Source organism: Silurus aristotelis, assembly GCF_946808225.1.
Source record: "Silurus aristotelis genome assembly, chromosome: 10".
Taxonomy (NCBI): domain Eukaryota; kingdom Metazoa; phylum Chordata; class Actinopteri; order Siluriformes; family Siluridae; genus Silurus; species Silurus aristotelis.
In genome coordinates, this window is record NC_139583.1 from 13,486,367 (window position 1) to 13,501,744 (window position 15,378).

Consider the following 15,378-nt stretch of genomic DNA (forward strand, 5'->3'; position numbering starts at 1 on the left):
TGTCTTTAGACCTAAACTGCAGTATTAGCTGTGTTATGCTCATTCTTCGATGATAATAATTGCATTCTGGCAAGTAATATTTCATGTTTTTTGTTTAGAAATTGTGTGCAGACACTTTTTAATCTTAAAAGCGTAGTTCTGCGTTGTTTTGCATTGACTTCACATCTTTCCTATTTTGTTTTATCAGTGGTATCATGCAAATACATTATTCCAAAGGCTGTACTCCTTTAGAAACAATAATCGAATTCAATGAATTGTTTACTGTAAAGTATGTAATTTACACTCATAGTGCAATGGAATTATTTTTGTAAACGACATCACAAGATCATCATAATTTGTGCTTGTAAAACACAATTTCCCTTTGAAAACTACTTTAAAATAGCTACCTGCAAAAAAAAAAAAAAGTGCTGTGTATTAGTCTTTGTTTATTAATGTTCTAATAAGTAAATAAAAAACAGATCATTATGCTGTGGAACTAAAACCAAAAGAATGAGGGGAAAATGTTGCGGCATTTTTTTTTTCTTGTCATGCAAGGTGTTTAGTGAAACAAAAAGTACCATGATTAACACTATCTCAGTTTTCCTGTCTCAATTTCTAATAAATGTGTTTTAAGACCACACTGACCATCCGAGTGAGTTTATTTACAGTTATAAACAGCTTTTGCAGATGCCAATTTGATCTGGCAAAATTAGGACTTTACAATATAAACAAAAATAAACACAAGAAACAATATGTGTAAAACGCATTGGGCCACAACAGTACTTTAGTTTACAAAAATCATTTCACAAACCAACTTTCGACAATATTGAAATTATAATACATTTTGAAATATTATTTAAACTCACTTGCCAGTTAAAAAAAACAGTTAGATTTAAGTGATGCACTGCACTATGCAGATAAGGATTTAGGATAAAGAAAACAGGAATCAAAATCATGAATGGCAGTGTCAGGGCTTCAAATTCTTACACATTTACACAGCATCGGGTCAAACTGAAACTATAATTCTTTGGCGTGGTATTCTTTATTCTTCATCTTCATAGCTAGAGTCCTAAATAGTTTACGCCATGGGTCATGCCCAGAATGTATAATAACGTAACAGCTCTGTAAACTGTGTAATACTACACGGAGTAAAAAAAGTGTATCTTAAATGAATATTACCACTTAACATTACCAAAGCATATTAATTCAGATTAAGCTATGCAAATATATTTATTTGCTGCAGCTAACATTTAACTTCATCACAAAGATTTGACAGACTCAAGTGCTCATGTGCTCTTTATATCTGTAAATTGCTTTTCAGGTACCGTGACTTCAAATTGAACCATAAACAGATAATATATTAAATAAAATGTGGAAAATATTGTAATGAAACGCTCCAGTAGCAGAACACTGCTGATTTGTAAACGTCTATATTTTCTAAATGTGAATTTCAGTTGTGCGTAAGGCTAAAATACTAGCTTACCTCATACATAGACACTTTATTAAAAAGAAAATAATGAAATATAAAAACAAAATAAAACATTGCACCTGTCTGAGAGGACGTGGCTAAAAACTTCCTTTGTCTAATAAAACGCCAGACTGCCGTACATACAGTTAAATATAATTAAAGCAAACTGTATGTTTGCTGCATATAATGTAGGCAAGGAAGTGATTCGTTTCAGCCTCATAATATCTAAGAGCAGAGTTTAAATGTAATCTATGCATTGCTAGTTGGTCATGCAATTCTGCAGTTCATTTGACCTCTTTAATAATAAGGCATTTTTTTAGTTCCTTAGTTAAATTACAATATTCTTATATTACTACAGTCACCTTTTCTTACTCCTCATAAACAGTCATGTAATTCATCAGTTAATATCTGATTTGGTCCAGTTCTGTACCTCATCTATGACAATACGCTTCACAGATATCACAATAATGGTCTCCAGGACCATATTCATAGACAACACACTTGCAAATGAAAACCAATACGCTGCTTGGTACTGTCTTTACATATTAAGACAACTCAATTATAACAAATACAAACCTTAAAATATACCTTTATAATACAAATATTCTAAATAATAGAATAATAGGCTATATACAGAAAGGTGAATTTCTTCTGTGTTAATATACAAGTGTCTATAGAATACTATGAGAGGAATGTAAGAAAAGTCTCATTGGGGTTTGTTCATTGTGCTTTTCTACTAAGGGTCCTAAACAGTATAATACATAGTGCTACTGGTCCCAAAACCACTCCACGATCCTCTCTATGTGATTTAATTTTAATGGGTGATGCTGTGACCTGAGCACTAGATGATATTGCTCCTAATCTACAATGTCCTCGGTACTAAAGATTACCTGAGAGAGACTAAATGTTTCATTGTGTCATGGGAATCCAGAATGAAATGTGTAGCGGGTCGAAATTTAGGGTGATTATATGAGGAAAACAGAAGCATTTACAATGTAGTGTTCAAAGGTAGTACACATTAAATGGGAATGAGCAACAGACAAGTTGGTTTTAACAGAGAGCTCGGAAATGCCTCTAAGTGTCTACATGGCCCTGTTCAGAGCCAGAGGTAGCTTTGGTCGTAAGTGAATCCTTCTTCTTTGGCTGTCTCAGACTCACATATCTTTCTCTGGGTGATGGAGGGAGAGAAAGATGTAGTGGGAGAACGGTGGGATTACAGAAATTACAGACATGGCAGCCCAAAAGTTCTTCTACATTCCATGACTCCAGCGCCAGGTGGACGGTCACAGTTGTGAGTTAGCTTGACCTGGCTGGGGGTGAGTCGATCATATGCCAACTTATACTCACGGTCAAAAGCATCTGGAGAGGGGGAGGAAAAGCACATTAAAGGGAAGATTCTCTGACTGACAACTCAAAATGACAAAAAATATTCTGTGCACCCTGGAAAAACAACAAAGACAATACAGTATAAACCATATGACTCACCAATATTGATACTGTTCTTGCCTAAAGCCACCAATGTCAAGAATAGGATATCTCTATATAGGCTCCTGTAAGGCATAAATAACATAGGATTAGGATTTTTTTTTTTTTTACATGAATGGTAAACAATGAAAAGCCTGCCTTTCCTTGAGGCCATTACCGTTGTCTGATGAATCCCAGTCTGGTACCAAGCAGCTGAAGTATCTGACTCATGGGCTGGTAGACATCGTTCTTCTGAATGCTCCTGACAACACTCTGGAGAAGCTCCAGGCTCACAGGCTGTTTCTCCTCCATCAAGGAGGAGACACAAACATCAGAGTTTGAACCTGCACAAATATAACCAGGGTTAGAGAGAATAAGGATATACTGTATACTCACATAACCATTATTTGTAAGTGCTTCACTGAAGTTTCAGATTTGCATCTATTATGAACAAATATTAAACATTCTTACAGTGTGCATTCCACAGCATGTAGCAAGGTGGGATAGGATCCTGGTGCAGTTTGGGGTTGTCCCACAAAATCTGGATTAACACATTCTTACTGTCCTCTGAGGCACTGCTCTGGATAGGTTGTGGATCAATCTGCAAAAAACAGCATTATTACAAACTAGTAAGTACCTCTCCTGACTCAAAAGATAATTGGGGGATGTTACAAAAATGATTAAGAACATTCTTTTACACATTTGGACATTAGTAGAATGAAATAGAAACATGATTCCTACCTGCATGTTTTGACTGCAGTGCTTGGAGCTGAGGAGGAGGGCAGGCAGGCTGCTGGGCAGCTCCAGTCTGCGGAAAAACCACACCAGATTCCAGAAGACAATGGGGTGGTGGTCCACAATGGCTGGTGAAGAAATAACCTGCTCACCCTCGTTCTCCAAGAGGCTCTCCAGCTCCTTCCACAGCACCAGAGGGCTCAAGTAGGGAACGGTGATTGGCTCCTAACATGCAAATAAAAACAAGAGGACAATATTTTGACAATTAAATATAATCAATGGAACAATGAAGATGGAAGTAATAAACGTGTGCGAAAAATTCAGACGAACAAAAAGTAATAAACAGCATAAATAAATAATAAAAGGCCTGACTGAATGTTTGGACAATGAGGAACTTACTGTGCTAGCACATTTGGAGACACTCTCTGTGGATTTTCTGCTTGGCTCTTCTTCATCATCTGAAGCATCATTTGTTTCCAACTGAGAACTAGACTGGCCTTGACATGGAATTCTGAACATAGTGTACAAGCACACAATCTTGTGTCAGTGACTTTCCTCTGAATTGGCAGTTTTTAAGTACATTCCCTAACCTTTACATAAACTGTTAAAACAATTCATACATCACATACTGCAATAAAATAGTTTTAGGTGCAAGCTGAAATCAGTAAGCAAAACACTCTTTCAAAATCATAATTCTTATGGGCCAATGTCACATTTTAACTTGCTTATAGCCAGTCATGCGTTGCCCTGGCTTAACATGTGCTTACTAAACAATATACAAGGATAATCCATGTCTCAGTGTGCATTGCATGATTTTTAGACATGACATGGTCATTTGCCAACATTAACAAGTTATATGATCGATATATCATTGATGTTTCCAGTGCGAAAACAACTGAATGCATAAGAATAATTATTAATTTTTGTTAGCTATTTATATATGGATATAGAATTCTTGCTGTGCTAACTCATGCACAGACATAAAGTAGTGTGCTAACAATATATTTCTTTACATTTGCATGAATATGTTGTAACAGTTATTCAAGAGAGTGAGCAAGAAAAAGAGAATGAGAGAGAGAGAGAGAGAGAGTATGTTTGTCTATTAATTCCTGTGTAAATGTTTCTGTTTATCTCATATTTTTTTGTTATATTTCTTATTTTAATGTTATTTGCTCCCCTTCTTTAAATGTATCTTGTGCCTCACCCCATGTATCAAATGTGACTATGTTACTATGCTTACAGTTGTTCATAAGGCACCACATTAATGTAAAACAGTGAATAAAATAATCAGAATTTTTAATAATCAGATATTATACGATATTATAGATATCTTGTAGTTACCAGCACATACATAGCTGTATCAATAAAACCACATGATAGCATTGTATATTAGCTTATAAAATTGAGTAAGAGTTACTTGCCTTTCCTGGCTGGTCAGGTCCTGAATGTCCACATTAAGCAGAGGCAAGAAAGCTGAGCCACAGAAATGGCAAGTGCTATTCAAATTGGAGTCATCAGCTGTCCAGCCAGCCATGATCTCTTCATCATATGCCAGGCACTCGCAAGTGTTGCAGCGTGAGCAACTGGACATGCGCACCTGCACACACATGAACCACAATTTCTAATGTCACCCTTCCACTCACGAATACCCTCTTACCTTTAATCACACTCATGTCAGTTTTATTTATATATATTGATATGATTCTAAATTCCACACACAATCAAAAAGCTAATTATTTTGATTTTCATGCTTTTAGAGTAGGCCCATTTGAGAGTTATAGATTGTAATTTGGATATCTCTATATCTAGATAATGTAAAGGGTTTTCCCAGGCCATCACACACACAAAAAAAACAAAAACAAAGAAAAATATATTATTGTTGTGCAGCCACCTCACCTCTATGTCATAATGCTGCTGGAGGCTGACATCAGGACACACATCTGGGGTTTGAGGGGCTTTCACTACTGCCAGTGATGATCCTAGTCACAAAAGAATGACACACACACTTTACTTACTGATGTGTAGAAACCCAGTCATAAAAATTGACATTCATCTCACCATGTTCTCTACTGAATAAGGGCACGTTTCAGATGATAGATAGCGATGAATGCTGATAACCGGCTTTACGAATGCTAATTTTGATAGGGTTTTGCATAAGATGAGCACAATCCCCTGAGCTGATAATAAGCAGAACGGTTCTACAGAGGCATAGGCTATGTCTGTGTCACATTTGACTGATGATTAGGTGGTACTTCAGCATTGTTGCCTGATTGAAGAGTTCCAATCAAGGTCCCCAGAATCACTCAGCAGCTTGTCTACTGGCCTAATTCAGCAGTCACTGAGGCAGAAACAAATCATCCATCTTGCCACGCTTACGCTATAAGAACAAAATAGCCAAGAGGCCACCTAAGCAAGATGCTCAATGAGACCATTACGCTAAATAAGATATACATACAGTGCATCCGGAAAAGTATTCACAGCGCTTCACTTTTTTCCACATTTTGTTATGTTACAGCCTTATTCCAAAATGGATTAAATTCATTATTTTCCTCAAAATACTACAAACAAAAACTAATAATGAAAACATGAAAGGAGTTTGTTTGAAATCTTAGAAAAAAAAAAAAAAAAAAAAAAAAAAAAATCACATTTACATAAGTATTCACAGCCTGTGTTTCAATACTTTGTTTGCCATCTTTGGCACTAATGACAGACTCTAGTCTTTTTAAATATGAAGCTACAAGCTTTGTACAAGCTTATTTATTTGGCAGTTTCTCCCATTCTTCTTTGCAGAACCTCTCAAGCTCCATCAGGTTGGATGGAGAGCGTTGGCGCACAGCCATTTTCAGATCTCTCCAAAGATGTTCAATCAGGTTTAAATCTGGGCTCTGGCTCAAAGACATTCACAGAGTCGTCCTGTAGCCACTGTTATCTGAGTCATTGTACTGTTGGAAGATGAACCATCACCCCAGTCTGCAGTCCGGAGAGCTCTGGGGCAGGTTTTTATCAAAGAGGTCTCTGTACATTGCTGCATTCATCTTTCCCTCGATCCTGACTAGTCTTCCAGTTCCTGCCACTAAAAAACATCCTCACAGCATGATACTGCACCATCATGCTTCACTGTAGGGATGGTATTGGCCATGTGATGAGCGGTGCCTTATTTGCTTCAGATATGACGCTTGGCATTCAGGCCAAAGAGTTCACATTCGAATCCATGTTTCTCATGGTCTGAGAGTCTTTTAGATCCCTTGTGGAAAACTTCAAATGGGCTGCATGTGCTTTTTACTGTGAAGTGGCTTCCATCTAGCCACTCTACCATACAGGCTTGCTTAGTGAGTTCTGCTGAAATAGTTGTTCTGGAAGGTTCTTCTCACTCTACTGAGAAACACTGGAGCTCTTTCAGAGTGACCATCAGGTTCTTGGTCACCTCCCTGACTAAGGCCCTTCTCTCTAAGTTTGGCTGAGCGATCTGCTCTAAAAAGGGTCACTGTGCATATTGAGATTTTCAATGCTGCAGAAATTTCCCCAGATCTATGCCTTGATAGAATCTTAGTCTACAGACAATTCCTTGGACTTCATGGCTTGGTTTGTGCTCTGACATGCACTGTTAACTGTGGGACCTCATATAGACAGGAGTGTGCCTTTCATAATCATTTTCAATCAACCGAATTTACCACAGGTGGGCTCCAATCACGTTGTAGAAATATCTGAAGGATAATCAGTGGAAACAGGATGCACCTGAGTTCAATTATGACTGTCATGCAAAGGCTGTGAATACTTGTATGTGTGATTTTTCTTCTTTGTTTTTTTATTTTTAATAAATTTGCTAAGATATCAAACTTATTTCTTTCACGTTGTCATTATCGGGTATTGTTTGTAGAATTTTAAGGAAAATATTGAATTTAATCCATTTTGGAATAAGGCTGTAACATAAAATGTGAAAAAGTGAAGCGCTGTAAATACTTTTTTAATGCACTGTAATTATATGTAAGATTATTTAAGGCATGTGCAAATTCAAAGACCTGCTGTATGCTTAGGCAACTATATTTTGCCCACTGAGTCCCTACATGCCTGTCTGCAGTCTCATTATGTACAGGCTTTGTAATAAATATTTCAGGAAGCTACTTAGGCAAAGTCAAATTCCTACTTTTTTCAAAGTCATTGAGTGATTTGTATTAGGGAGCATATACTCAAATAATTTTATTGGTCATTACCAATGGTGTTTGAGAAAAATTTGGATGCCAAGCCAAATTTGAAAATGGGTTTACTGCATTATGCAATGCATAATAACCAAACTGAACCATAACCTAAAATGATGTAAAATCCCAAAACTCAAAAACCATTAGTGCCATCGAACCCAAATAAGAATTGGATATAGCATACAAGCGGCTAATTTCAACAGAGTAAAATTAGTAAAGTTACATCTATTACTTAGGGTCTTGTTTGCATACCCAGTTGGCCTAATTAAAAAAAATAACTTGGCACAGTAGAAATCATCTGATTGCAAGAATTGTTTTCTTTTAGTTCACTCATTGTGTTCCCCAGATTCTGTAGCTTAGCTTGGAGCAGTTTTTAGCAGTGGTTTCACATTTTATGTCTTTAATTACACCCTGTAACAAGACTTACAACTTCTTATTGCAGTTTAACAGGATATAACTAAGAATTTAAAATGATGCAAACGTTTAAGACACACACAAACACACAAACTTACCAAGGAGGGAGGCCTGGCGAAAAAGCCTGGAAGGTGCAGAAGGACTCTCTAAACAGCGACTGTTCCTGTTTGGACTTTTCTTAAAGGGAGTGACGTTGAGAGCGGCATCTCGTTGGGGGGAGGAGAGACCGTCTGGGTCAAGACTGAGTTCACCCTCAAACAGAGAGGAGCAGTCAGGCTCACCTGAGCCCAATGAAGACACGCTCACCTGATCAGAGTTCAGGTCCTGGAATTAAAATTAAAGAGTCATGAAGGAAACAGAGGGCAACACAGACAGAGTACATTAACATCTTCTTCTTCTTTTTTCGGCTGCTCCCATTAGGGGTCGTCAGAGTGGATCCATACCACCCTGTCCTCTATATCTGACTTTTCCAAATTAACCACCTGCATGTCTTCCTTAGCATTCTTATACCGATATACCCCATGTCCCTCCTCTGCACATGTCCAAACCATCTCAATTGCAATAAATTTATGTAGTGCTCTTCCTTGGCATGAAACCATACTGTTGCTCACAGATGGTCACCTCTTCTCTCAGCCTGGCTTCCACTACTCTTTCCCATAACTTCATGGTGTGACTGATCAACTTTATTCCCCTGTAGTTGCTGCAGGTCTGCACATCTTCCTTTATTTAAAAAAATTAGTACCTTGGTACTTAGTAATTGGTGCTTTTCTTCAGAAAAAGCCTTTCAATTTCTTTTAATTCTGCCCATGAATAGTTAAATGGAATATATCTGCATTAAAATTTTAAACTCACCTGTGCAATGGAAGTCTGTGAAGAGAGCCTTGAATAAAGACGACTAGCTTTCTCAGCCACACCCTTCCCTGCAGACATAAAGCTGCTCCTAAACACATCTAGTGTGGGTGTAAGCAGGGATTCCATAGAGAAGGAGGATGAAGAAGGGGTGGGTGAGGATGGTGAGACTAATGAGGTGGGCCGGACTAAGCTGCTTCTACGTTGGCATCGCAGTGGCAGTGAGGGTGTGGAGAACAGTCTGCTCCGGAGCTGGGGCTGCAACTGGGTGCTTGGAGATCCTGGTACAGCAGTCTGGCGAGGCGAGCTGTGTGGTGAGGGGCTCTGGATGCTGCGTAGATCTGTACTGAGAGATCGGTGACTCACAGGGCTGCTCAGGTTCTCCATGTAAAGCTGAATCTCATCAGCCAGGTGGCGGCATGTGCCAGGGGCACCATCCATTTCTACTGACTCATCTGGCTTTCTAGCCTTGCTTTCAGCTGCCAAAAGAGATAATGGATCAAAGCCAGACTCAATCCCTGTACGTTGTGGCACATGGCCTAGTGAGCTGCCGAAGCTCACACTCCTTGCCACACTGCAACGTGCACTGCTAATGCTAGTCTCCCTGGCAACTGTGCTACTTGTACTCCTCTCCGAAGAAGGTTTGAGTGGGTATGTGGTGTCTGTTGCTTCCTCTAATACCTTCTCTTCTGAATACATTTGCTTCTGTTTGCACCCTTCAGAGACATTCAGCAGTTGATTAGAATTTAGTTCCAATTTACTGGGCCTTATAGTATTTTTCCCAAAGATGTCCAGTGAGTTGGGGCGTTTGGGCACTGCTACACTGCCTCTTACATCTGAGGGTTTTAGTGAAACCGATGAGTCCTTCTTTATAGATGTTCCTGTCTTGGCCACTAAAGTAATGAAATATGGAAATAAAATAAAACACACTCACAATAAGCGGGCCTCTAAAGACAGCTAATATTTGTACCTTAGTATAATACACAAGCTTAGACCTTTAGCAAGAGAGGGCAAACATTTTAGTTATATAATAACTTGCAATGTCAGACTTTACCACTTGGTGGAGTCCTATATAGCTCAAACCTTCACTACCGAAAATCAACATGATGCACAACTCACGTGGAATGCTGTCTCTCTCCTTCTTCTCCTTCATGTGAGAAGAGCTATCCTGCTCTTCTCCTCCCCCCAATCGCACCTCCTCTTTAGACAATGAGTCATAGCCCTGATCTGATTGTCCACCTGCAACAGAGCGTATACAGGACATAAGAAGCACTGTGAGGCACTCACTTTGAAAGACAAAGGGAATTTTGTGATTGAGATAACTGTTATTGAGCCACACAGTTTTATTTATTATACCACTGTCATGTCCTGGTCAAAGAGATTCACTGCAAACAATAGCTGGAAGCAATTAATAGGTTTATAATTCATTATGTACTAAAAAAACTTTGCCCAAATTAATCAAACTAAAAATCAAACGGCAGAGTTTATGAGAACTGATTTAGGTTATGTAAACCACTCTGATGTAGTGCACACCTACACTGTTGAGCACTGCGTTTGATGAGCTATATCCAGACTCATCTCAAGCATGACTTCACAACAGAGCTACTGCACCACAGAACATAAACACTCCGAGAACCGACCAATGAAAAGGCTACTGAAACACTAATGAAGCTATTGAAATATAAAAAACATGCTTTTTGATGCCTTCTTATGTTTACTAAGATTAAACAATTTTACTTGCAGTAAAACAGTTTTACTTGCTTTTTTCACTGTCTTTGCCAGTCTCCAGCTGAGAGACTGCATAAAAAGACGATTGAGTCTCTCCTGTTTGTTCTGTAAACAGCATTGCTATATGTTCCTCTAAAGTACCTATTTAATATTCAGTAATGCGTCTCATTTTTTCTTTCCTCTCTTCTCCTCTGTGGTGGCATCTCACGCTGTGTGTTACAACATTTGTGGCACGTTTCAGGTTTGATAATAAGTTAAAATAATGAAAGAAGAAAAGAAGATCTCTTTCTTAATATTCAGGGCAAGAAATATACTCTTTTGCAGTGACTCAACCTTTTCAACAAGGAGAAACAGGGAGACAAAGACAGAAAGAGAGAGGGCAGAGTACTGATTAACAAGTGTGACCTTGGTACTCAAAAAAAAAAAGAAAAGAAAAGATGTGAGAGAGAAGTCACATGAATGACCCAGAGTGAGGGCAGACAGGGCACCTGTGCTGGATCCATCATCGCTGGAGTCCATTTTGGTAAAATCAGTATCGATAGAGGCTCGCTCTGCTGAGTCATTAGTGCTGTCCAGACTGCCATGGCTCACGCTGTCCAGATCACTGGCATCTGTGCACAAAAAAGCAGCACACCACTTTCAGTCAGCTCGAAAATCTATCCCTGTTTAATTCATAGCAAATCTACAAAGATTATTAACAGCATAATCAATTACTGCATCTCATTTTGCTGAAACCAGTTGATTGATCTTTCATCCTTGGAGACTAAGCAGAATCGCACATAGATGATGAGACCTCTAATTGGATGCATTTGAAATTCAGTCTATTCAGTCTGCTACATGCGTGATAATGAGCTGGTGCAGGTGACTGTGAGAATGTTGGAGATCAAATCAAGAGCAGGCTGAAGTGTGACATCTTGAGAAGCAGCTATCAGTCCTATCTTAATTGGACCCATTAATGACTGGCTGCATGGACTGGCAATTTAGTAGAATTTATAGAGAAAAATGGAGATTACAGTTTCCTATTAAATTCGGCTTCCATCAAAGAGATGTGCTAATTTACTGACATTGTAGTATGATTTATATATAAGGTTTCAGACTTGATGTTGTTCAATACTTTTCATATCTAACAAGTACACGAAATCTAGAGCAGCATGACATAGACTGGAAAGATTGTGGATTCATAGATGTTTCAAAAATAACAAATATAACTCTTTAAGGACTCTCATAGTCTGATAATTGTACTGTTGTATCTGTTCAAAAATAAACCAATATATAACCATGAGGCATGCATAGAGGAAACTTCAATGCACAACCAGACACCAATAAAGTGTTAATTATGGAATAAAACACGACAGAGGAACTGTTATAAAATAAGCGAGTTATGGTGTTATGGTGCTCTTTATTAAATAGCCATCTTGTCTTAAATACAAGTTAAAGAGCGTTTAAATGTGTTGTCAAGTTAAATTATGTGAGCCGAAGAAGAGAGAAAAATGCAGGAACAAAAGCAGCACTTTCATAGGGCAGTGGTGCACTCTCTTTAATGGCCTTCATTGAAAACTAATATTTGCAAATAACTGAACAACTGCAGTAAAATGGCTCAGCAGGGTGATTAATGAAGTGTATAGAAGCAGCCGAACTTTGCAGATCCAGCCAATTTCCTTAAGTCCCATAAAATTATGCTTAAAGCCAATGAGAAAATATATCATTATGTCACGTATCACATACAAGCAAATGTAAAACATAATCCTAGCATAATTCAGAACTGGATAAATAACCGGAAAGAGAATTTCTGTTATCAAATTATTTTGGGTGCATTATATATATAAAAGGTTGTCTCTTATATGGTTTTGTTCATATTCATTAAAAATGGTAGAATTGTATCTCAGTCTGATGAATTATTATTTTGTATTATTTTTATAATTGTATTTTATATATATATATATATATATTATATAATTTTATAATTATATATATATAATTGTATAATATAATTGTATTTATAATATGTATTATAATTTTTCATATATATATATATATATATATATATATATATATATATATATATATATATATATATATATATATATATATATATATATAAATATATATATATATTTTTTTTTTTGTGTAAGCATGTACCTGAGAGGTGAGGATCTTTAGCATGACTAGCCTGCCTTCTCCACACTTGTTTGAACTGCACCACACCCCGGACTACATTGCGCAATTTACCCCACAGGAAATAGCCCCCTCTAGTGGAAGAAGGCCATGTGCTCTCCAACACCGCCTGAGCAAGAAAGAACACAAGGTGAGAGAGTGAAGATGAGCATAAGCTCTTACACAGACAAAGCAACACACACATACACAAACACCCAAGCAGATCAAGCAAATAATCCTTCTTCGTAACCCTTTCATCATGTTAAAAAGATTGAATTCTCTCTCAAGAACTGGCTGTAATTACGCTGAAAGAACAGGAACAACTCTCAGCTGCCCAGACTTGTGTGTCTATTTATGTGTTTTCTGGTTGTTTTGGGGACTTTATTCAAAGCAGAGAAATGCTAGCTGTCCCATGGGAACCAATCTTCCCGCAAGCTCATTTATCTTAAAAAACACAAGCACCTGAAACAAAGAACCCGCCTTGAACTATATGCTAGCTCTGAAATTAGATTAGATATTTAAATTCAGCCTGAGTGCTCCCAAACCCCAATACATCTTCACAAAGCTGTCTCCTAAATGGTGCAGTATAGACATTGCTTATTATAAAGTGCACGAAAACAGCGATTAAAAATTTATTCTCCAGACAGCTGCATATTTTTTCCTGCAACATTGTTCACTGCAAGTGGCTTCCTCAAAATACAAATATGATACTCACTCTGTTATAGTATCCGTATGTTATAGCATTGGGCTGAACTCCAGCCTTCTTCATCTCAAACAACACTCGTACCGCCAAGACTGGCTGTCCGTACTGCCCACACAGCTGCATCAGGATCCGGTAACACACCTGATAATAAACACAAACTGTTCAGATCCTCTTCAGGTTTTTTTTTTTTTTATATAAAAAAGTAAGCAAAGATTTAAACAAACAGAGGTTTAAAAATATGTTACTGCCACAAGACACGCTTTAAATACGCTGCAAATAATTTAAATATGGCTGCAAATTGGAAATTCTTCATATTGTAAAAACTTTAACCTTTCTTACTATAGCTCTAAAATTACAGACTTTCCAAAACTGAAATACTGTATGTTTGTAAGTTTATATAATAGTAATATAAAATCTGGTTAACCCCAAAAGTGGAAAGGGGAATAAGTTGCATTTGAGGATTTCTTTCTGACTGCGAGGTGCACTAGAGACATTCATACAGTCAGTATCTTGTTTGATTTATGTCTCAATATTTCTCTGTGGCATGTAAATACAGATAAAAAATAATACAATGCAATAATAATAATAATAATAATAATAATAATAATGCAATTCAGCTGTTTTTGCATGTAGGAGTACTACTTGTATTTGTTTTATGTGCTGCAGGCATACTGCTTTATTTTAAAATCTGCCTTGTATGTCAGCCTGCTAAAGAGGCAGCAGATTGAAAATAGTTAGCCAAGTATGGCACATTTGTATTACAGAGGTGATGTTTATTAATGTGTATTGGGATTATAAATACAGTGGTACCTCTGAATACGAAGGCCCCCAAATACGTATAATTCAGAATACGAATCGAAATTCATAGAAATTTTCGTATCGTTTTGCGCATATAAATTCAGAACAGGAATCTCGCAGGCTAAAATTTAAAGGGACAATGGTTCTTCCGTACCACGTCCCACGCCTCGCAACCCTCAGTTAACGTCTTCAATTCATAGTGAGAGCACTGTCTTAGCTCTGTGTTTATCGCTGTGTCTTTGTTTCGTTAATATTAATCACTGAACAGTATTGCATACACTATAAGTGTAAAAAAAATAAAAGATGAAAAGTAGTGAAAGCAGTAAAACAAAGCAAAGTGTATAAAAAAATAAAAAAATAAATAATAAGTGATTTGGGTATCCTCCAAACCTCATCTCCATCATGCCAGCATTCACTCTTTTCAAGGTTAGTATACCAATATTTCAGCATGCTAATCGTGTTCCGGAATGAGTTAAATTCGTATTCTAAGGTACCACTGTATTATTTATATATATATATATATATAAAAAAAAAAAAAAGCCTTTGGCCAGACAAGCCCAAGGCCAATTGTCTGACAGAGACTGTGTGTATTTTTTGTGTTTACCTCATCAGGTGGCTGTAGCTTCTTGTCCTGCATCATCCTCAGTACATCGTAAGCAGCTCGGAGTGCACGTACTTTAGAGTGGCACGCAGCTACATATGCTGGCAGGCAGATGAACCACAGGCCATGGCAGTGGCGCAGCAGACACTTGGACCACATGTGAGGTATTGATGAGTATATTTTGGCCATGCGCTGGGATGATTTAATCTCCTGATAAAAGGAACAGGATCAGAGAAAGTGTGTGACTGAGTGGAATTAGAAGCAGCAATAGCCATGCTCTTTGATCTAA

At 37.6% G+C, this 15,378-nt stretch overlaps 1 protein-coding gene across 2 annotated transcripts in view; it reads right to left on the reverse strand.

The window, feature by feature from the left end:
- Positions 1-620: 620 nt before the first annotated feature.
- dennd4a (DENN/MADD domain containing 4A) overlaps positions 621-15,378 on the reverse strand; it is a 30,629-nt gene continuing 15,871 nt past the window's right edge. For both annotated transcript variants that reach the window (XM_083552014.1, XM_083552015.1), the window contains 15 exons: positions 15,093-15,299; positions 13,703-13,831; positions 12,973-13,117; positions 11,322-11,444; positions 10,225-10,344; positions 9,109-9,998; positions 8,355-8,580; positions 5,543-5,625; positions 5,068-5,243; positions 4,046-4,157; positions 3,653-3,871; positions 3,383-3,512; positions 3,090-3,255; positions 2,933-2,997; positions 621-2,806 (listed from right to left, as the gene is read on the reverse strand). In XM_083552014.1, coding sequence (XP_083408140.1) covers positions 2,670-2,806; positions 2,933-2,997; positions 3,090-3,255; positions 3,383-3,512; positions 3,653-3,871; positions 4,046-4,157; positions 5,068-5,243; positions 5,543-5,625; positions 8,355-8,580; positions 9,109-9,998; positions 10,225-10,344; positions 11,322-11,444; positions 12,973-13,117; positions 13,703-13,831; positions 15,093-15,299 — 2,928 coding nt within the window. In that variant the 3' untranslated portion in view covers positions 621-2,669. The remainder of the gene's footprint in view (positions 2,807-2,932; positions 2,998-3,089; positions 3,256-3,382; positions 3,513-3,652; positions 3,872-4,045; positions 4,158-5,067; positions 5,244-5,542; positions 5,626-8,354; positions 8,581-9,108; positions 9,999-10,224; positions 10,345-11,321; positions 11,445-12,972; positions 13,118-13,702; positions 13,832-15,092; positions 15,300-15,378) is intronic.